Genomic DNA, 23,763 nt, shown 5'->3' with positions numbered 1-23,763 from the left:
GCCACATTGAAAGACTTAAGCTGATTATATACTGAGGGGAAAGGGAAGGATTGAGGATAAGATGACTGATTAGGCAGAGTCCCTGAAAAGGCAGGAAATGGGGATAAAGGACAAAATGTCAACCTTTAAGATACCAACTTTTGAAACACATTGGAAATCTTCCAAAATACTTAGGAAGACACTCTCATATTTCCAATGATAAGGTGACCTCATTAGGAGAGATGTTGTAGAAGCAATTCACATGTAGACAGAACTGTGCTTTACTTGAGACTCCAAAGGTCATTGTTACAGCAAATTATTTTTAAAAACCTTAATAAGGAAATCAGCCTGCTTCATTTCATTATATGATGGGTTTGGCCACCGCTTGAGATACGATTATGTAAATATTCTTATTAATTACAAAAACTAGTCCTGTGATTATATCTATAAATATAACTACAATTAAATTACGTTCATCATCTTTATTATGTGGTCCATTCACAAAATATTTACAAAGACACTTTCCAAACTACTTTATGACAATACTAGCTTAATTTCCATTATTGTCAATGTAATTTTACAATAAGTGGTTTTACATGATGTTTCACAAAAATTAGAGGAAATAATATAGAGGTTGTACCTCAAAAGTAGATTTAAGAATAAGTAAGTAAACTCGATGATCTTGGTGTTTTTGTGCAGGACGAGAATATTATTTTTCATATTTTGCTTTTAAGAATAAAAGTCAGGTCAGATCCAAGAGGAGTTTATTCCTTCAAGCTGCTAGGTAGTGTCTTGTATCTTAGAACTTCCACTATTCTCTGAGTTTCCATGCCCTCCCGAGAAGGCCCACACCATCAGAGCGTGAACCTCAAGTCCTTGTTTCTTGTCTCTCTGGCTCCAGGCTGTGAATGCTACAAGGGCACCCACCAGCTGGATCTTATTACCAAATGTTGCCTGATTCATAGCACAGTCTTGGTTAATATTTGCAGAGTAGAAGATTGTGACTTGTACTGACTTGGAAGAAAAGCCGACTTCCCAGGGGAGCTAATATACCGAGAGCCTCACTGTAACTCAATGACTGCATGTGACGTGCCAAGCACGATTCTAAGACGCTTGTTGAGGGACACAAAGATACACAGATGGCGGAGAGGTCTCTGCCCCTGAGAAGCCTGCCCTCTGGTGGGGAAAGCAGACAGGTGGGCAGCAAACTGAAATAAGGGCTGTGACAGGGGTACAAAGTGCCATGAGAGCGGCGGGCGGATTTCCACTTGGGAAGGTGGGTGTGTGTATCAGCAGAGAAAAAGCTTCGGGTCTGGCCTTCAGTTAGGCCTTGACAAATGAGGAGTATGTTCATACAGAAGGAGAAGCCAAAGCCCAGCTTTCCCCGCTCTGCTCTCTGCTGTGCTCGCCGGGCCTCCTCTTCCTTCCAGTGCTCACCTGGGCAGCCTGACGGGGGAGGTGCAGGAATGGGATGACTGGTGTCCCCCTCTGTCTTCCATCTCTGGTGCATAAACACCTGGTCCAGCCCATTTCTCCTCTTTACCTTCGGACAGTTCCTGGGGCTCTACGTACGGACCCTCAGCCCTACTGGGGCCTTGGGCTTGGGTGGACTTGAAAGGATTTACTTTGGGTCATTAGCCAACGAGAAGCACGTGAACCTCATCACCTTGCCAGGAAACCTCAAACACAAGGATTGATTGAGCCCCACTGGGCGCTGGGGATACGGCAGCGAACAAAACAAAACCGATGAAAATCCCTACCCTCGTGGAACTTGGCTGCTAATGGGAAGCAGCAGATAATCAATAGCAATAAGAATACAATAAATTAGATGGTGAAAAATACTTTAGAGAAAATAAGCTGGGGATGAGAAACGCTGGAAAGAAAAGCCGCAAATTTAAATAGGCTGCTCAGAGCAGCCTTGATGAGAAGGTGACATTTGAACGAGTACTTGAAGGAGTTGAGAGAGTGAAGCCCGTGGATCCCTGGGAGAAGAACATTCCAGGTAGAGGGACCAGCAAAGGCCATGGCGCTGAGGTGGGAGGGTGGACTGTGTTTTCCAGAACAGCAAGGAGGCCAGCGTGCTTGAGCAGAGTAAGCTAGGAGAGGGGGAGGGGATGAGGGAGGGGATCGAGGTGAGCTTCACTGGACAGAATTTTCCAGGTCACTGGGAAGACTTTGGCTTTCACTTTGACCTCAGGAGCCACTGCAGGATTTTGCACAGAGGAGTGAGTGGCGTGATCTGATCACTGAGACCAGCCTGGGGGACAGAGAGGTAAAGGTGGAAGGGAGACTGGCCAGGAGGCCAGCAGGATTGTTGCTCGGCCCAGGGCGGTGGGGAGGGAAAAGTGGTGAGATTCTGAAATATTCTGAAAGTAGAGACCCCAGATTTGCTGGTGGATAACATGTGGGATGTGAGAGAAGGGGAGGAACCCACGATGACCCCAAGGTCGGCGTTTGCTCTCTGCCACGTCAGTTCCATTGCATGCCTTCTCAGAGAGACGATGGCCTAGCTGCCTGACCTGAGTCTCTGCTTCCAGACAAAAAGACAGGGGATAAACAGGAAGACAGTTCAGCGCCCTTTTACTTTCGAAGCTACCATCCAAGCCATAAACTTCAAAGACGGAGACGGGAAAGGCAGAACTGAAAACACAAAAATAGTTTCTAAAACACTGTCTAAGTATTCCCCCCTGTTTCATTTTCCCTTTTCTTCTCCCAAACCAAGGTCTGTTCACCGAGGTGTGTGTGGCCACTCCCTTTACATCTGTAAATCTCTTTGGTCCTATCTCTTCTGTGTTTCTGGTGCTCAGAATGTTCATGGCAGCCGGGAGGGAATCTTAGCTCCAACCCAAAGGGTTCCTGTCCAGCGCTGCTGATTACTTGGTGGGAAAGATGTGAAGGCATTTCCAGGGGTTGTTTTCATTCATTAACAGCAGAAACAGAAGCAAAATGCTTCTTCTTTGAGTAAACAGAACCTCCGAAGGTTATTTTGTGAAGCGGCTTAGAGCTTCTGTTTTATGGCAGAGATTGGTTGAGGATTTTGACTCCTCAAATTTTGTTCTTCCAAAATTTGTTCCTATTCATAATAGGCCTTTCTGCTTTGATCTTCTCCCTGCTTCTCAAAGCTTCTGCTTTGATCTTCCCTGCTGCACCCCCTCAACACACAGTCCCCTGAGGACACTCAGCTGGTATTCTTCTGCAAATTTCAGAGCAAGCTAAACTATATTAAAATTGTGTACTAGGTTTTGACGTGCTAGGTGCCTCATGATTTGAGCAGAATTTGCTATTTCTGCGATTTTAAGTATACAAATAATCTGTCGCTGTACAAAAATACAGCACTTTAAGGGTTCACACTGCAGCAGAGTATATTTTTGAAAGTGGCCTTAAAAAATGTTAAAAATCACTCCTTCTCTCACCTTGAAAAATGCTCAAAATTGTCTTCTTTATCCCCAGGCACAGAGCTACAGTTTTTTCTTAGATCTGTCCATGTCAACCCTTATGCCAACGTGGAATCCATGCCTAAAATAGTCTATGGAAGCAGTGCCTTTACTGCCAAGGTCTCTTGCACCGGACGCTGCTAAGCTTCCATTCTATTTTTAAATATCAAGCTTTTTATTTTCAGTAATTTATGGGGTGAAGGTCCTGCATTCACTTCCATAATAATAACAACCCTTTCTGAGTAATTTACTGTATGTCAGGGCCATCTAAACACCTGCTGTGTATCAAACCATTAAGTCTTCCAGCAACCGTATGAGCTGGGTGTTCTATTTATCATCCCCATTTAAAAATTCTGAGCCTGAGACACAGAGGAGGTAAAGCCCTTGTGCATCAGGAAGCTCTTCTGAGCCACCCCGAATCCACTGTGCAACACCAATAGCTCTTCCCTGTACCCTGTCCTCACAGGAAATGGGAGAAAGCTGATTACTATCTTTTCATTTTAAGATCACGAAGGTATCTAAAACACAGAGGGCCAGCTCCCTCACCTTGACCTTCTTAATTTCGGGAAAGTATAAAGCGATCCTTCTCCTAATTGGTTTTGGAACTGACTTCGGAGGACTCACTGAAAACTAAACACCAATCCGACAAGGCCTCCGTTGCTTACACTGTCGGGTCAGATGCAGCTAATTCTCCAGTCCCGCCTGTGTGGCTTGAGAGAAGAGACGATGCCAACGATTCCTCTAAAGCAGGGGTCCCCCACCCCGGGCCACACAGCAGGAGGTGGGCAGCGGGTGAGTGAGCAGAGCTGCATCTGCCGCTACCCGTCGCTCTCATTACCGCCTGAGCCATCCACCGCCGCCCGCCCCTCTCCATGGAAAAATTGTCTTCCATGAAACCGGTCCCTGGTGCCGGGAAGGTTGGGGACGGCTGCTCTAAAGAAATTCAGGGGCTTCCCTGGTGGCACAGTGGTTGAGAGTCCGCCTGCCGATGCAGGGGACATGGGTTCGTGCCCCGGTCCGGGAAGATCCCACATGCCGCGGAGTGGCTGGGCCCGTGAGCCATGGCCGCTGAGCCTGCACGTCCGGAGCCTGTGCTCCACAACGGGAGAGGCCACAACTGTGAGAGGCCCGCGTACCGCAAAAAGAAAAAGAAATTCAGGGCCGTGTCACCCTTGCCCCTGGGCTGTCTGTTGGTTTGTTTTTCTTTTTCCTCTTATTTACAGAGTTCTGCTATTGCCAGGTGCTGTGATCAGTCCTTTACACATATTTTCTCACTAAAGCCTTGCATTTAGCTCAGGAGTCAGTCGTTAACATCCCTGTTCAACAGGTGGGAAAACTGAAGCTCAGAAATATTCATGTATTTACCAGTTCTCAGCCAGCAGAGCCAGTGAGAGAGACGGGGCTTAAGCCCAGGCCTAGCTACCTCGAAATCACATCCTTTTAACCACAATACTGTGCTGCTGCCCTCAACACACATGCATCCTGCGAGGTGTTCTCCCAGCTTGTGGCTTTAGGCTGAACAGGTCCTCGAGGTGCCAGGTCTTCCTACCCCCAAACCCAGAGGGTCCCTTTGAGAATCACATGTTCTGTGCTCACTCTTGTCCTGTCAGCATGATCCTCCCAGCTTTTCTCAAAAGGTGCCCTGTGGTGATTCCAGGGGTGTCCACTGAACTGGGATGAGGATGCCTTGCTGGCGAGGCTCTGCCCCACCACCTCAAGGAACTCCCCTGTGTGCTAAATTCGAAAGGTGGGCCTTCACCTTTTCTGTGTGCTGCTTTTCTAGAAACTAATCTCTGAAAATCCTTTTAGGCCTTGGAGCCGCCATTGTCAGCACTCACAAGGCAGAAGGGCTGCCAGGTCCTGCAAATTGGGGCAGAAGTTGTATTAAAGAAGTTGAAGGGGTGGGGTGGACAAGAGCTGCTCCCCAGGCAGCCTCTGCAGCTTTGCCTTGCTGCCCAAGGGCTGAACCCCAAGAGAAAACAAGTAAGGTCTATCCCTCCCATTTTTCCATAGCACAGAAAATCTGAGGTGCTCCTGCAGTGGGAAAATGAGTGACATACAGCCTAGAAAACCCTTGCTGGTCTGTGAAAATGTTTGAGAACCTATGAAATCCCAATTCTAGAATCATTTCCCTACCCTGTCCTCGCACTCCTCCTCTAGAGAATTTGGGGAAACCAGACCACGAGTGACAGTGGCCAACACTGTTATGAAAGGTGTTTCCTGGCAGAGGGAGTGGCCAAACCCTTCCACGCTTTGGGGCCCCTTTTGTTATCATTTCTCTCTGGCATTCATCTGAGCTCTGAAAGGATCCTTGGAATCACACACAACATGTGATTAACTGGTTTCTATCAAATATTTTTCTCTGCCATGTTTCATGACTTTCGGGCATGACTTGGATTGGATTACTTCACGTTTTATTTCCCCAGGCTTGTTTGTTTCCTCTTCTGAATGCTCTCTTGCTTTATTATTATTTTACATATAATTTTTAAATAGCAATTGTTGATCATAGAGCTGCAGAACGTTCTAAGTTCAAAGACAGACCCCCAATCCACAGAGTGGCATTATTACTAGGATCATCACCTTCTATAAAGTTTTAGAACCTCCCTTTTCCTCTTCTTGCCTTTCCAGCAGATGATTTGAGGACTTCTTAGGGTTGTCTTCCACAAGAAGTACCCCTCTTTATGCTTCAGGCTGCCAATTGCTGAGAATCACTCTTCATTATCCAGCTATCTACTCCCCAAATAAGACTAGATTTGGCAGCCAGGAACGTGTCTTGCATCCATGCTCCCTGGCAACCTCCAGACAACCCCAGCTCCCTGCCTGTTTCCTCCTTCTTGAATTCCTTCTTTTTCTCTCCTTTTTCTTTTCTTTTTTTTTTCCTTCTTCCCTTTTACCTCCTCCTTCTCCTAGTCCCCAGACTTCTTTCCTTTCCTCTTTTCTTCCCCGAGTTTTCCTTGGAGATTAAATAGAAATTCAAATTACCTTCCAGCGTGGGGAACCTGATGCTGACCTTCAGCATCCCTCAAGGATGGACATCATGCCCATCACTAGTCCTTCCTCCTCATTCCTTATGAAGCCCAAGCCACATACTGACCCACTTTTCTCTGCGTCATGTTCCTCTTCCTGCTTCCTTGGAGGGTGTGCCCAGCAGGGCACATTCATTACCTAGACTAAGGTACTTACCTGCTGGAGGCTACCTTTATGGTAGCAGGCATCTAGATTTAAGACTAATGGAGCTTGCAAGCAGAAGGGGCTCTGTCCCCCGTCATTTTCACCATTGAAGTCAACTGGTCCCACTCTAGTTTACAGCTTCTGTCATCCCCAGCCAGGCACACAAGTCACCTCTTTGACCACTCCCCAGGATTTCCATTCACAAGGAGGGGTGGGGTGCGGATGCCAACCTGCCATGCCCCATCCTAGGAGGACAGGCTCTCCAAGAGAAACATTTTGGGTTTGGTTTTGGTCTAACTAGAAAAGTAGATGAGCTCCTCTGCTAATATGCTGCTAGAGAACCCAGCCAACCCCCAATGCCTAGTGGGAAAATTGTAGGAGTTGTGATATTTTCAGGGACTCATCATATCTGAATCTAGGCAATAATCAGTCAGTTTCAAATGAGGCTCCTTTGTACCTTGAACGTTCCCAGGGGGAAAAAATTAAGGATTAAAAGAGAAAGAAAAATGCGCTATGTTTCACATAAAGTAATCTCTACACTTTTGCATGCTTTTTTCTGTGCTTGTTGCATGCATTTACCCATTAATTATGTCAGTAATGGAGAAGAAATGAAGCATTACTTTTGTGGTACAGCTGTTTAAAATGATTACTTTGAAAATGGTATTTTTTCCAGCACCTTTCCTTAAGCGTCTCTTCACCAACAGACATTACTTGCTGTGCTTAGTTGCTCATCCTTTACCCTAAATCCCCAACTGGAATCAGTTGCCTCCCTGATGCTTTAATTGCAGCTGACTCAGCTAATTCAAAAAGCTGTGATGCATCCCAACTCCTGTAGAAATTGCAGTGTTAATTAAGATAAATGTTTGAAAACCAAAGTCAAATCAAAGGACCCCTGGACTTGGCTTTCCATGGTCAAAAGCCAATTCTGGGATGAGCATATAATTCCAGAGACACGGCTATGCCTCCAGAGCAGTTCTGTTTCTCTAGAAGCATTACTTTTGTGGTAACAGCTGTTTGAAATGATTACTTTGACAATGGTATTTTTCAGACCTCAGCTGTAGAGGGAGTTTTGGTGATGATTGGTGCTTTCGTTTTTTGTAAGCAATTGGGAGGGAGGGAAGAGGTCACCTTTCATCTGTGATCCGGCAGCTTGAGGTTCTCAGAGAACTGGGCTGAAGAATCACAAGGTAAGAAAGTACCCTTCTTGCAGGTCATAGGGCCTTTGGGATGGGCAGAAAGGAGTGGGTGCCGCTGACCGGCTCCATAGCTGAGGAAGCCACGTTCCTGCTTCACCAGCGCTTCGCCATTTGCCACGAACCTCTCTCTTTATCTTCCTTCTCACCTGTCTCCTTTCCATTACTTTCTCTTGCTTCAGGGAGGTTCAGAGAAAAGGCTTCAATTCTCCACAAGATCGCCAAGAAAAAATGTCAGGTGGATGAGAACGAGAGGCAGAATGGGGCTGCTAACCATGTGGGTGAGTCCGGGAGACTTCCATCCCGTGCCTTTCCTGAAGTACATGGAGGGGGGCAGAGAGACAGGACCCAGTGTGGACACCCCAACCCAGTGCAGACACAGAACCCCGCAACTCAGCCCTTTCCTGGGTGTCAGGAAGAGTCCCACTTCCCCCTCATGGGTATAGGGCATGAATAGACACAATATATCACCTACCCCCAGGGGAACTTTAAAAAGAGCAAAATGAGGGCTTCCCTGGTGGCGCAGTGGTTGAGAGTCCGCCTGCCGGTGCAGGGGACGCGGGTTCGTGCCCCGGGCCCGGGAAGATCCCATATGCTGCGGAACGGCTGGGCCTGGGAGCCATGGCTGCTGGGCCTGCGCGTCTGGAGCCTGTGCTCCGCGGCGAGAGAGGCCACAGCAGTGAGAAGCCCGCGTACTGCAAAAAAAAAAAAAAAAAAGTCCATGCTCATGTTCTTGAATGGCGAGTTGGTCAGTTTGCCTAGAGAATGCATACCCCGGGAGTTGATAGGGTACTCAAGCTCAGACATCAGGCCAGAGGGGATGCCAGAGAGCTAGTGAAGAGAGGAAGAGGGCTGAGTACACTAAAAGCCATGGAGGAGAAGGGTAGAAATCCCTTGCCATCTGACACTACCTCAACCCTGGGCCTTATCACCCCTCAGAGACCACTACCTTCTCCCTTGGCCCAAGATAGGGTGTTCTTCTCTATATGGCTCTTACCCCTACTTGACTCCATTTGCTTTCTTTGTATGTGCCTGATTTATGTCACAGAAAAAATCGAGCTCCCAAACAGCACCAGCACAGAAGTGGAGATGACACCATCCAGTGATGCTTCGGAACCTGTACAAAATGGAAATCTCTCCCACAGCATTGAAGCTGCGGAAGCCCAGGTACGCCTCTTTTCCATTGCTCTTCCGGACCGCCGTTCGTGTCAATATTCTAGCCCAGCAGCACAGACTTAACGCTCTCCTTGGAGGTCCCAGCTCCCAGCTGGGTGGACACCAGGTGGAGTCATCCATCCTCGTGTATATTTCCCAGTACCAGCCGGGGCACCACATGCATCAGGCTCTTCCTTTATCCAATAAGTACACATATTCTCTAAGCCACTGTTTCTCAGGGTGAGATTGGAGGACTCATGGGGATAAAAATGCAGATCCCTAGCCCACATCCCAGACCCGATGAAACTGAATCTCTGAGAAGCAGCACCCAGGAATCAGCATTTTTAACTCCCTTCCCTAGTGATTCTTAGTAGATGATAAAGTTTGATCACTGCTGCAGTCTAATCCTTTCTCTGTCTTTAGGGCCAAGATTAAGTAACAGAGAAACCACAGCCATCACACCTTGGTTAGCCCCCTTTGGCCTTCCCTGTCCCTGCAGTTGAAATTAATCAGTACTCTGGCCCAGTCCACCATTCAGTGTTGCAACCATTAGATAGTTTGATCTAATGGCTATAATATTTAACATTTATACATACAGTGTGCCACGACTTTGGTGCTAGGTGCTTTAAACCATCCAGCTGAAGGTATAGACGTTTAATATCTCCATTTTATAGCTGAGGAAGCCAAAGCTTAACAGGATGAAGTAGTTATTCGGGATTACTTAGTTTGTAGCTATTAGAAATGAGATTTGATCTCAAGACTGTCTAAATATAGTGTCTGTACTATTTCCACCAAGCAGCACTGCCTCCAGACCACAGTTGCTCAAAAAAGTAGGCAGAAGCAAAAAGTAGGTGGTGCCTGTTAGATTTCTGGATCTCACCCTCCTCAAGTGAATCAGAATTTCGAAGGCATAGAGCCCTAAAATCACATTTCAATCAGTCACCCTGGGTCAGTGTTTCTCAAACTTTAATGTGCTTAGGAATTTCCTGGGGGATCGTGTTACAATTCAGGATCTGATTTGTCAGGTCTGGAGTAGGGCCCAGAGTCTGCGATTCTCCTGAGCTCCAAGGTGATTCTGATGCTGCTGGTACGAGAACCACACTTTGAGTAGCATTCCCCTCAAGTTTGTGACCCACTTCTCTAGGCAGAATTTTCCTGATGAGCTGATAATGAAGCCAGACTACAGCAAATCCATTCCAGCACTCTCTTCTCCTTTACACTGGGATACACTCTGCAACAGAGGAAGTCTGTATGTCTTAGACAAACACTTGCTCATTGTTGCCTGTTGCCTTTATTCCCTGAAGAAAGGTGCAAGGAAAGTTTCTTTGTTTAAAGGAAAGGATAAAGATGTCAAGCACCTTTTCATATACCTGTTGGCCATTTGTACATCTTGTTTGGAAAAATATCTATTCAGGTCCTTTGCCGTTTTTTAAAAAAAATATTTGTTTATGTGTTTATTTGGCTGCATCAGATCTTAGTAGGGGCACGAGGGATCTTTGTTATGGTGCGTGGGCTCCCTAGTTGTGGCGCATGGGCTCAATAGTTGCGGTGCATGGGCTTAGTTGCCCCACGGCATGTGAGATCTTAGTCCCCTGACCAGGGATCCAACCCGTGTCCCCTGCATTGGAAGGCAGATTCTTAACCACTGGACCACCAGGGAAGTCCCTTTGCCCATTTTTTCATCAAGTTATTCATTGTTTGCTATTGAGTTGTTTGAGTTCCTTATATATTTTGGATATTAACTCCTTATCAGGTATATGATTTGCAAATATTTTCTCCCATTCCATAGGTTGCCTTTTCATTTGTTGTTTCCTTTGCTGTGCTTTTCAGAAGGTATACGTATATCAAATCATCATGTTATATACCTTAAATAGATAGAATTTTTATTTGTCAATTATACCTCAGTAAAGCTGGGGCAGAGGGGGGGAAATAGCTAAAGGAAAAGATAGAGAAATGGCAGCTCCTTCTGCCCTTGTCTCCTCTGCCTTCTAGGCTCCCACCCTCCTGCCCAGAGCCCTTCGGTCCCTTCGTATTAGCTCAAGGGTGAGCTGGCAGAGCAGCTTATGTCCACATGGATAAGCAGCATGTGGCAGCAGGAAGCAGGCCCCAAGGATACCTGGCTGCCCTTGGGGATGGCGCAGTCACAGGTGTGCAGAGGGCAGCCTCATCATCGTGCCTCTCCATCTGGCTGGCAGAGGGACATCTGTGTCCCCCACACGGGGCACCTTGCTGCAGGGGAGTGACAGAGTCCCAACTGACCCCTCTCTGAGCAGAGCTGTGTCCCCGGGTCTCACGCAGGGTAAGAGGGCAGATTTGGGCACCATCCTGTTACACTGAGAGCTCAAGGGCACACAGACCTTCAAAGAGCCAGGCTACCAGCTGCCTGCAAGACAGCCTGGCAGTAAATTCCAGATCCACCAGGAGCGAGCTTTAGTTTCCTTATCTGCAAAGTACAGAGAGCCATAGTACCTGCCTCATTAGGGATATTAGGAGAGTTAAATGAGATAATATACGTAAAGCATATAGCACAGAGCTAAATGATGTTATTTATATTATTATATGTTCATACCTACTTATATAAACAGCATCCAAAGTGTCCTTTCCCTATAGGTAAAATGCTTATTGTAGATAAACTGAAAATGAAACATATATATATATATATATATATATATATATAAAAAAATTTGAGAGTATTCAGGGTATGATAAGTAAATAAATAAACATCTATGGTAGGGAAATCATTATGGCCCAGTGTGATCAGGGAGGTCTATACAAAGTGCTCTGGGAGACTTCCAGAGGAAGAAATTGACCCTGGCAAGGGAAAGTGTAAAAACTTAAGAGAAGAGGTAACATTTGAGCTGGGTATTGATGGGTAAGTAGGAGTTTGTCACTCAAAGAAGGAGGAGATGACCGAGATGACATGTTCGCTTAGGAGGGAGATTCCTGTGTAGTGATTGGTTGAGAAAGCCAGGGGAACTGAAGACAAATATAAGGTGAGGAGTGGGGAGAAATCCACTAGGAAAAGTAAATTGGGCTGAAATTCTTCCATTGTTGAATCAGAAAATTTTCAGTGTTCATCTAATGTGTGTCAGGCAATGTGCTGGGCACCAGAGATGCCCACTCATCCTAGCAGAGCAGAGAGCCTGCTAATATAAACCAAGGTATAATTATAGACAGCCATAGGACCATGAAGAAAATAAAGCCTGGTGACTCAGTGGAGGGGCCCTTTTAGGTTGGAAGGTGAGGGAAAGCTTCACTAAGGAAGCGTCATTTCAACGGAGGCTGAACTTTAAAAACAGGTCAGTCAAGGGAACAGCACCCACAGAGGCAGAGATGAGCTCGGCTTGTTTGAGGAACGGAAAAGTCACTGTGGCTGGAGAGTGGGGAGTGGAGGGAGGCATGATGGTGGCAGTGAGGTCTGACAGGAGGGCCGAGTGGAGCTGGCCTGCCTTGTGGACCATGATACAGAAGTTGACTTCATTCTAGGGCAGCAGCAAGCTATCAGAGGTTCCCAGATGTGATTTGCACTTGTAAACGATCCAAGGGACTGCACTGGGGTGTAGAGAGTGGATTTGTGGCAAGAGATCGTGTAGTAGTAGTGGGGCAAAGAGGTCGCTGCAGGAGTTGAGGCAGAGCTGATAGTGGCCTGGACCAGAGCAGTAGACGGGGAGGGGAGGGGAGGAGAGAGGCACAGGGATCATGAAGGGCATTGTAGGCACCGCTCAGCAGTCTGGACCTCCACCTGCTGGGAGTGGAGAGGCGTAGAGGCTTTAAAGGGAGCAGTGGCAGCTTTGGATTTATGTGATAAGAAGAGAGCTCTTTCTGAATGGTCAAGAAGGGGCCAGAGTGAGGGAGGACAGGATGCAGGGCAGAGAGGTAAGAGCCTGTTCGGTTCAAAGATCAGCAAACTATGATCTGTGGCCAAATCCGGCCTGCAGCCTTTTTTTGTACAACCTATCAGATAAGGATGTTTTTATATGCTTGAAGGTTTAAAAAAAAAAACAAGGCAGCAGTAGCATATGTGACAGAGACCGTAAAGCCCATAAAGCCTAAAATATTTACTATCTGGACCTTCACAGGAAAAGTTTGCCCACCCCTCATTTCAACCATCTGCAGTCTTTCCAAAAAAAAGAAAAAAGAAAAAAATAATGCGGAAGCTCTTCATGCACTTATATGGAATGATCTTCAATATATGTTGTTAAGTGGGAAAGGCAATGTGCCAAATTACATCCAATATACTCTGTCTATGTAAGAGAAAAAAAAGGAGGAAAATAACATATAAACATTTGCTTTGGATGCTATTGAAGAAACTGGTCATGCTGAGTACTTGCAGGACAGGGGCCTGTGGTAGGGAACCAGGGTGGGAGGTAGCCTTCTGCACACGTCTTTCAGTATGTAGCCTCCTGTAGCTTTTGAATTTTGAGTGAGTTAACTGTTTTACCTATTCCAAAAAAAATGCAACAACTAAAAATAATAATCGGTTAAATTAAAACAGAAACAGTATGCATTAGTCCTTTAAGAGTAGAAGAAGTATGCGTTAGTCCTTTAATAGTAGAGTCTCTGAAGACAGACCACAAATTGAAGACAGAGTTCAAATCCCAGATCTGCCACTTACCAGCTGTGTGACTTTGGACAAGTTACTTAACCTCTCTGTTCTCATCTTCCTTCTCTCTGAAACAGGAATAGTAACCTATTTCATAGCATTATTGTGAGACTCAAAAGCTCGTATAACAGTTCTTGGCACATGGTAAGCACTGCATAGGTGTTTGCTATTATTAGCAGTACTTAGTAAAACTGTTTAAAAATGGCTGTTAGGTAGCCCAGATGACAAGGCCTCAGACCAAGTATTGGCTGTGGCAGGGGTGACAGTGGCTGGGGCCACTGAGGCAGAATTGAGACCCTTTGGTAATAAATTGGTCACAGAGCATGAACAAGAAAAAGCAGTTGTGGGTGATGCTTGAGTTTCAAGGCTGGAAAAACTGGGTAACACAGTAAATTAAGGCTGTGATTCCAGAGTCAGAAAAAAAGGTGTGAAATCAGGGCACTCAGGCCACCCAAAGCACAACTTCACAGAAAGAATTCAATGCCTTTTTATTGTGTTGGTTTTCTTTCTTTCCCAGTTGTATTTTTATCAGGCTCCAGGAGGAATGAGGTGTGCATCTCGACTTTATTAATGGAAATGATGAGCCCCACACACCACACACTCACTGCTGATACTCTCCTGAGAGTTTAACCTGTCTCGTGTAATTAACCTGCTGTTTTCAAAACCCTCTTTACCAATGAACTAATTTTACACTGACACCTCAGCTCTGAGACCTTCCTTCTGTCCAGACTTTGCACTGGCAATGAAGAGCATTTTAAAATATTCTCTTACCAAGGAAGCCCCTATGCAGGAGGTTTTCTGCTTCATTTGTATATTTTGTGGAACCAAGAAATAATTTGACTTTTCGAACAGCTTAGTGCTAATTATCTTCTCCCAATACCTGCTAACAAAATGCTGTCAATTCTAACAGAACTGATTTGAGCTGTCAGTGAGAATTTACCAACCTTCTGAATTTTCAATGTTGGAAATTTATCCAGGTTTGAAAAACAATTCTAAGATATATTCTCTCCCACTCAGAACCCAGCATTTTCTTACATTTTAATTTTGCCAGTCTAGACAACAGCCAGGTGATTGCACGTGGCCGGCTTGCTCAGGGAAGCTGCCTGCCTTGCTGCGTCACCAGCCTCCAGACACGACACATCCAAACTCTTTACATACACGCGCACAGTGAAAGGGTAGGAGGGGAAATGCCTTGCAAAGTTCTTAGATTCTGAAATCTGAAAATCTAACTTTTTTCTTGTATTATGCTTTTTATATGTTGCAGCTTTTATTTCATTTCACCTCTGAGACTTGTCTCTGTCCTTAGGGAAATCCAGATTGTCTTTGCTTTGGTTAAGAGTTGCCCAGATGCACCAGTGGGCAAACAGACTTATTTAAGATAAACACATTCCTAGAAAAAAGAATATGTATGTGCGTGTGTGTGTGTGTATATACACACACACGCACACACATATACTCACACAAACATACATGTACTGATAGATAGATAGATGATAGAAAATGTATAAAATGCAGACTTTTTTCTTTTTTTCTCACTTTACAACTTAAATATCATCTTGCTATATTAAGCCCTTCCTTTCTCCCTTTGGGATTTCAACCCTGACTTATTTCTCCCCAGTCTAGCATTCGTCCTCACCTAAACTCAGTATGGTTTTTAAGATCTGCTCTCATAGTGCTGATAAAAATATTTGGGTATTATGTGACTAAGTGAAGGATGAGTAGCGAAAGATGATGGGTGTGATTGTAAGCTTAGATTTCTCTTAAGAAAAATAAAATAAAATACACAAAGATATTTCTCTACTATTAAATGTGCATCCCTGAGGGTGGTAAAAAAGCTTTGTTGTCCAAGACAGCAGTTTGTTTTAGATTATTGTTGTCATTTAAAGTTATAGCGATGATTTAGAGCTCCGTAGAAAGACTTCATAATAAACATTGGTCCAAAACATTAGCTCTGATAATATTTCCAAGATTATCCAAGCAGATGGGACCTAGAATCCATATGATGTCTTTCTTCCTAAAATATTACCTTTAGTTAGTAAACATTTACTTTCTTAGCAGTAGTAAGTTTTAATAAAGGCCTTTCGAACCTCAGATCTTCCTGTTATTCAGAGAGCAAGTATCTCTTCTAAATGATTAAGGTGAAATAGCCAGATCCACCATTTTGAAAGTTTAGAAACAGCTAAGGACCGAATTTCCCACTATTGATGAGATTATTCAATCTCTTGGAACATTGGTGAAGCATAATAAGAGGATTCTGGCACTCAAGAAATGGAGGAAAGTAGAATATAGTGGAAAGTGGGGCTGGATCTCTGTGTCTGACACAGCCAGAGCACAAGGGCAGTACTGGGGAGAGAGGGCAAGGCCTTTCTCTTGTGAAAGAAAAAGAATATCCAAAGATTCTTCATCAGACTGGAGTTTGCAAGGTCCAAGCCAAGAAACTTATTAGTATCTGAGAAAAGCTAATACAAACTATAGAAAAAAGCAAAAATTACAGTGTTTTGTAACTACCAGGCCTTAGTACATGGGTTCCATTTCTGGAGGAGATAACATTTTTTCCTTTCAATCTATACATATATGTTTTTAAGGAAAAGTTGAGATCTAGTTTCTATATCTGATGACCTGTACAATATTTACCAACTGCTTAAAATGCACTCAGAGGCCTTCTGACCACACTTGAAAATGAAATAGATAGATCTGACTCTTGGGTTTCTGCCTAAATTTGAATATTGACAGAGAATCATAACTTCACTTAGAATCTTACTGTTAATAACACCATTTGTCATTGTGCTTTCTGAAGTAGTTTGAAGAAAGTCTATTAATTATTCACATAAGATACATTAAGAGCTGCCTATTAATAAAAAGAAAAAACTCCATTGACACCCTGAAAAAAATACCAACATTAATATTACTGTTCCTATGAGTAATTGTAATCCAGTTGATGATAAAATGATGAGAATGGCTTTTGAAATGTAGCTTTTATGTTGACGAATCTTTTACGATTTGTATCAGCAGGATTTACGAAGCCCATGAAAACTATACAAAAACCAGTTTAAAATAGCAATACAGAAAGAAATCCATCTTGTCTGTAGGTTGCACCTCAGAATTATTTGGGCAAAATGCAAAGTGAAGGAAAGTAATTGCATTTCACCAGACTCTCCAAAAGCCGTTTTACATTAATATAAAATGGTTTCTTGGCTTCTTGGAGAACTTAGGTCCAGACAGCTTCATCACTCACAGCAAAATATTTTGAAATCTTGGTTTCAATTCAAAGTCATGGAGAAGCAGATGAAGTTTTTTCAAGTTGCCACTGCTGAGTGAAACCTCATCATTTTGTATTTAATATGCTAAGTTCTTGATGCTAGATTTTTTTCCATCTATATGTAAAACAAACCATAAGATGGTATTTTAAGGGGGGGGAATTATTTCCTACTGCTAGACAGGCAGAGATTAATCACTTTTTAAAAAATCTGTATGCTACATAAATGTTAGCTCTGTTGGTTCAGGATGTCCACACAGAAGGCAATACAGATGTCTCAGATGGTGCTGCCTTCCAAAAATAGATGCTTTTTGACTGACCTCTTCTTGACTTATCTCTTGGAAAGGGATAAGTGATAGAAGCACAGAGGTAAAAACGGAGTTGAGAGATGAAGGATATTGGTAAATAATGCAAGGGCAAAGACATTGAGAAACTCAGAGAACAAAAATAAAGAGATTTCTCAAAGACTAGGTAAAGAATGAGTGAAAGGGTGATTTAAAAATAAATTAGAGCAAGTGAACACTTTATTTTCAAAGCCAAAAAACAAAAGGTTTCAAAACTAAGGTATTTTTAAAAGATAAATATCCATAGGGACAGTGTGTAGAAGTCCACTCGGGCTGCCATAACAAAAAAATCACAGGTAGTTTAAACAACAGAAATTTATTTGCTTACAGTCCTGGAAGCTGGAAGTCTAAGATCAAGGTTTCGGCCAATTCAGTTTCAGGCAAGTGCTCTCCTTCTGGCTTGCAGTTGGTTGTCTTCTCTCTCTGTCCTCACAGAGCCTTTCCTACACAAAAGGGTGTGGGTGGAGAGAGAAAGGAGCAGGGGAGTGCTCTCTGGTGTCTGTTCTCACAAGGACACTAATCCTATCAGACCAGGGGCTTACTCTTATGATGTCATTTAACCTTAATTACTTCCTTAGAAGCCCCATCTCCAAATACACCCACACTGAGGGTTAGGGCTTCAGCATATGAATTTTGGAGGGACACACTCTGTCCATAATAGTTGGTAAGGATTCATCTTAGAGTTGAGTAACTGAATTTTTCCAAACAAGACTCTGGTCTTCCATCATTGTGTCTAACAGTTTTTCTTCCTGGCTCTCCTGGTTTTATTCCCTTTTAAAAGAGGAAAGGCAAGTGGCAAATGAAGTTGTCCCTAGAGCCCTTAGCTGACCCATCCCAGAACTCTGAGTTTGCGCTCAAAATGACTCATACACACCTTGTTTGGCAAGTCCTGAACGATAGCCCTGGGGTCCCAAAAATTCATTTTCACTCAGACGTTTTGAGTATAGGTCTTTGGGTCTGTAAGACAAAATGATCCACAACCTAGTAATGAGATTTTTATGGATCGATATTTTGAATTTCAAGCACAATGTTCTAGCTCTGTAATAGACAAAATGAAGGCTGCTGGTATGTTGACCCCACTAATTGGCCAACCACTTTAGGGAAAAAAATGGAGATGAGATGAAAACCACTTACTGTCCCTGAACCAGCTGATACTTGTGGTGGGAGTCTATAATAAATGCCTACTGCTCAAGCCACCCAGTCTATGGTGTTTTGTTATGGCAGCCCAAGCAGACTAATACGCTGACCATATGGATATTTTCTTTTTAAAAAGTCTCCTTTTTGAATAGATTTCCGTTGTAGTAAAGCACTCCATGGAATGTTTCTTGGAAGGCACCTTCTACTTGCCAAACACATGTTGGTTTCAGAGCCTTTCACTGTATTAAAGTGTGACTGTGCATTTCTGAGAGCTCCAACTCGTGTGTTGTTTTTAGCTCTGCTCAAAAGACAGAGTCAAGGTGTCACAATATTATGAGTCTGCTTGGAAGCTTTGTTTCAGATAGAAAGTCTACTTACAGCCCACCTACTGAAATCAAAGAGCATTTTCTCCTTAGTGCTATGGAATATATTTACAAAGGCCTTCTGTTTATTCCTCTTACCAAAGTGGAAAGTAAATTAGATTGTTGACATCACAGTTGTCCATGAATGCTCAGTGAATGTTGGATGAATGGATAGATGGGGAACACAATTATTGCAGTTTCCACTTTCACATGAAAAAAATTGAATTATAGAACTTTATTGCTTGGAAGTATCTCACCTAGTTAAACTTCTCTCTCCTGGATATCTTTGAAGAAATTCTTCTCCTAACTATTTGTTAAAAATAATATAATAACTAATGTTTATTGACTGTTTACTCTGTCCCAAGCGCAGTTCTAGGTGCTTTTCCTGGACTATCTCAGTTAATGCTGTAACAGCAGTCACATTGTAAAAGAACATTCTGGAGCAGAAGTAGGGTCTTCTTCGTCTTTTAGTCCCTTCTCCAGCAATCCCTTCATTAGGTGAGGCACGTTTAAGATTTCGTCTCTCTCTAGGAGCCTCCCACGTACGCTTTGTACAGGTGCACACACCTTCTCGTCAGTTCCCAAGGAAACCTAATTGGAAAAGTAAAACATGCCACCTTTGTCAAGGAGAGTATTTTTAATGCTTCAATAATGAAAGAGGATGAAGGCAAGAGGAGAAGCAGATCATCCCTGTTCCAAGACGATGCTGTTCTTTTGTGCATATTCTTCCCCTGAGGTTCCACTGGCCTTTGAACACGGAATGCTGGAGTCTGGAAATAACCCACCTCCTATTTCATTTCTTGCTGGAGTTAACCTTGTAAAGGGCTTAATCCATCTCCTCCAATGTCCCCTAGATACTCATTTTAGAAGTAGCCAATACAGGATTATCCACAGTTATGGGAATCAGGGGTGACATCAAGCAATGAAATGCACATAAAATCTCGAGCCCTCATTATGGTGTACTTGATTGTCACCTCCTCCTACTTCAAACCTGGGCTAAATTTCTGCACTTTTTTCTTGGATAGAGATGCTAAAGAGCAAGTCTTTCTTTTTCACCTGTATTTGAAGTCCTGACATTCTTTGATATCTTATCAATACCCACATTTCATTTTTAAATTTGTACCTGGCTCCTTGGAGGTATCACCCAAGGAGATAGAAGAGGGAAGAGAGTATCACCATGGCTCCTTCCCCACCCATGCCCAGATCTGCCCTTCATTTCTCCTTCAAAGCTGCCCTGGATGGTATAACAAAAACACCATAGACTACGTGGCTTATTTTTTTTAACATCTTTATTGGGGTATAATTGCTTTACAATGGTGTGTTAGTTTCTGCTTTATAACAAAGTGAATCAGTTATACATATACATATGTTCCCATATCTCTTGCATCTCCCTCCCTCCCACCCTCCCTATCCCACCCCTCCAGGCGGTCACAAAGCACCGAGCTGATATCCCTGTGCTATGTGGCTGCTTCCCACTAGCTATCTACCTTACGTTTGGTAGTGTATATATGTCCATGCCTCTCTCTTGCTTTGTCACAGCTCACCCTTCCCCCTCCCCATATCCTCAAGTCCATTCTCCAGTAGGTCTCTGTCTTTATTCCTGTCTTACCCCTAGGTTCTTCATGACATTTTTTTCCTTAAATTTCACGTATATGTGTTAGCATACGGTATTTGTCTTTCTCTTTCTGACTTACTTCACTCTGTATGACAGACTCTAGGTCCATCCACCTCATTACAATAGCTCAATTTCGTTTCTTTTTATGGCTGAGTAATATTCCATTGTATATATGTGCCACATCTTCTTTATCCATTCATCTGATGGTGGGCACTTAGGTTGTTTCCATCTCCGGGCTATTGTAAATAGAGCTGCAATGAACATTTTGGTACATGACTCTTTTTGAATTTTGGTTTGCTCAGGGTATATGCCCAGTAGTGGGATTGCTGGGTCATATGGTAGTTCTATTTGTAGTTTTTTAAGGAACCTCCATACTGTTCTCCATAATGGCTGTACCAATTCACATTCCCACCAGCAGTGCAAGAGTGTTCCCTTTTCTCCACACCCTCTCCAGCATTTATTGTTTCTAGATTTTTTAATGATGGCCATTCTGACTGGTGTGAGATGATATCTCGTTGTAGTTTTGGTTTGCATTTCCCTAATGATTAATGATGTTGAGCATTCTTTCATGTGTTTGTTGGCAGTCTGTATATCTTCTTTGGAGAAATGTCTATTTAAGTCTTCTGCCCATTTTTGGATTGGGTTGTTTGTTTTTTTTGTTATTGAGCTGCTTATAAATTTTGAAGATTAATCCTTTGTCAGTTGCTTCATTTGCAACTATTTTCTCCCATTCTGAGGGTTGTCTTTTGGTTTTGTTTATGGTTTCCTTTGCTGTGCAAAAGCTTTGAAGTTTCATTAGGTCCCATTTGTTTATTTTTGTTTTTATTTCCATTTCTTTAGGAGGTGGGTCAAAAAGGATCTTGCTGTGATTTATGTCATAGAGTGTTCTGCCTATGTTTTCCTCTAAGAGTTTGATAGTTTCTGGCCTTACATTTAGGTCTTTAATCCATTTTGAGCTTATTTTTGTGTATGATGTTAGGGAGAGGAGACAGAATTTGACTCAAAGCCTGAGTGTTATGATTCCTTTTGGCTCCAGTAGAGTCATCTTGGTAGTATGTAGGAACCATGTGTCATGTTCTGGGTTAATTCGAGCCCTCATTATGGTGTACTTAATTGTCACCTCCTCCTACTTCAAACCTGGGCTAAATTTCTGCACTTTTTTCTTGGATAGAGATGCTAAAGAACAAGTCTTTGTTTTTCACCTGTATTTGAAGTCCTGACATTCTTTGATATCTTATCAGTACCCACATTTCATTTTTAAATTTGTACCTGGCTCCTTGGAGATATCACCCAAAGAGATAGAGGAGGGAAGAGAGTATCACCATGGCTCCTTCCCCACCCACTCCCAGATCTGCTCTTCATTTCCCCTTCAAAGCTGCCCTGGATGGTATAACAAAAATACCATAGACTACATGGCCTATTAACAGAAACTTATTTCTCATAAATTTGGAGGCTCGGAAGTCCAAGATCAATTGTCTGGTGACAGCCTTTTTCCTGGTTCATAGACGGACATTTAGTCACTGTGTCCTCATATGGCAGAAGGGGCAAGCTAGCTTCCCAGTTATATATAAGGACACTAGTCCCAATCCTGAGGACTCTGCCACCCTGACCTAATCACCTCCCAAAGACCCCACCTCTTAATACCATCACCTTGGGGGTTAGGATTTCATCATATGAATTTTGGAGAGACGCAGATATTCCATCCATAGCAGACTCAAGAAAAGGAAGAGTGCATCCAAGAATCAGATGTTTCTGATCAGCTTTTGCAAGAACGTGGGGCATCCAAACCACCAGACATTAGTTCTAGACTCAAGAAAATCAACCAAAATTATGTCAATTATGTTCTTAGTGTTTGCCATAGCTAACATTTTTGTTTTAGTAGATTTGATTTATTACAAAAAGCTGGAAAACCTAGTGTAATTGGACATAAAGCACCTTCATACCTACTTTATAGGAGTGAGGAGGGGAGGACATGTGGCATTTTGGAAGAGCCTTGGGTTGGGAGTGAAATGAGCCTGGCACTGTGACCTTCCTTCAGCATATCCCTTCATCTTAGGGTCCTCAATTGGGAGGGGGCGGTGCTCAATGACCCAGGACCCCTCCAGCTCTGAAATTCTGGGGCCCTAAAGTTCCTACACTAGATGATTGCAGAGGTCTATATGATTGCAGCTTGTCTTTCAAGATCATTCAGTGTCCAAATGATAAAATGAATGACAAGTTCTTGGACAGGAAGGTGGTCCCACATTAAAACATTGCAGGGGACAAAGAAGCTCTGCTTCGCAATGACAAGGTTTGTAAGGACTTTGGGGGCCTAAAAGGGGGTGAGGTGCACCAGGTCCAGATGCCTTACAGGTGACACGTATGTGTTCTTCTGCTATTCCAGCATTTCCGTTGATTTGCCTGGGGTCACATAGCTAGCTAGTGGCAGAGATGAGATTAATGGCAGAAGGGAAGAAGGTTAACATGTGCTGATCCCCTGGTCTCTCCCAGGTACTGTGCATCCTGAGACTGCCTGAGAGTTACTATAACCAGTCTACAGATGAACACCTCCCACATAGCCTACGTATTTCACGTGGTTTTTTGTTTGTTTGTTTGGGTTTTTTTGCGGTACGCGGGCCTCTCACTGTTGTGGCCTTTCCCGTTGCGGAGCACAGGCTCCGGACGCGCAGGCCCAGCGGCCATGGCTCACGGGCCCAGCCGCTCCGCGGCACGTGGGATCTTCCCGGACCGGGGCACGAACCCGTGTCCCCTGCATCGGCAGGCGGACTCTCAACCACTGCGCCACCAGGGAAGCCCTTTCACGTGTTTTATTAGTGGCTTTTGTTGAGGGTGACAGTTTCAGTATTCTTGATGCACCCACCCAGCCTCATATCTCAGGCTCGGTGAATGTTTTTATGGATGTCTCTTCCCACTCCCAGCGCTTTGGGGTCTTCTTGGGGATTCATAGCACGCACTGCACTCCATGAGCTTTGCCCCATTTGCTCATTCGTGTGGGCATCTGTGTGACTGAACAATGTGGAGGTAAAACTGATTCTTTTTTTCTACAGATATAAATTGTAGAAACAGCAACAGCAACAAATATACTAGGAACCATTCTTTTTAAGTAGAAGTCCAAATCACTTGAAATCTTCACCTTCCCCCAGTTTGACCCTGGCCCAATATTTTAGCATAAATGAATTATATTTTTACAGAGATACCTAAGTACTGGCATTGCATTTTATCCAGCATCATGCCACACTGAAGGGACTCTCCAGTGGGAAGAGGTGGCATTCCTGAGTGCTGAACTGACTGGTCCTTTTGAGGGGGTTAAAGAAGAATCAAACCCCACCGAGTTGAGAGCTAGGCAGGTGCAAGCGATCCTCTGAGCTTTGCTCCTTGTGAACTGGAGATGAGATGTTATTACCAATCAATAAAACTGAACTCAAGGATGGCCTATTTTCAGCTGCCTCCTGGGTGTTCATTTTAATTCTCTGACAACAGAGATTGCATTAAAGTGGGCTCACCTTCACGCAGG

General features: G+C 43.8%; 1 protein-coding gene across 4 annotated transcripts in view; it reads left to right on the top strand.

The window, feature by feature from the left end:
- SLC24A2 (solute carrier family 24 member 2) overlaps window positions 1–23,763 on the top strand; it is a 247,158-nt gene that overhangs the window by 184,685 nt on the left and 38,710 nt on the right. For all 4 annotated transcript variants that reach the window (XM_060300974.1, XM_060300976.1, XM_030840581.2 and 1 more), the window contains 2 exons: window positions 7,960–8,058; window positions 8,826–8,944. In XM_060300974.1, the coding sequence (XP_060156957.1) occupies window positions 7,960–8,058; window positions 8,826–8,944 (218 nt within the window). The remainder of the gene's footprint in view (window positions 1–7,959; window positions 8,059–8,825; window positions 8,945–23,763) is intronic.

Source organism: Globicephala melas, chromosome 6, assembly GCF_963455315.2.
Source record: "Globicephala melas chromosome 6, mGloMel1.2, whole genome shotgun sequence".
In the NCBI taxonomy this organism is placed as follows: Eukaryota; Metazoa; Chordata; class Mammalia; order Artiodactyla; family Delphinidae; genus Globicephala; species Globicephala melas.
Note: the sequence above shows the minus strand (reverse complement) of the source record. Positions and strands in the feature narration are given on the sequence as shown.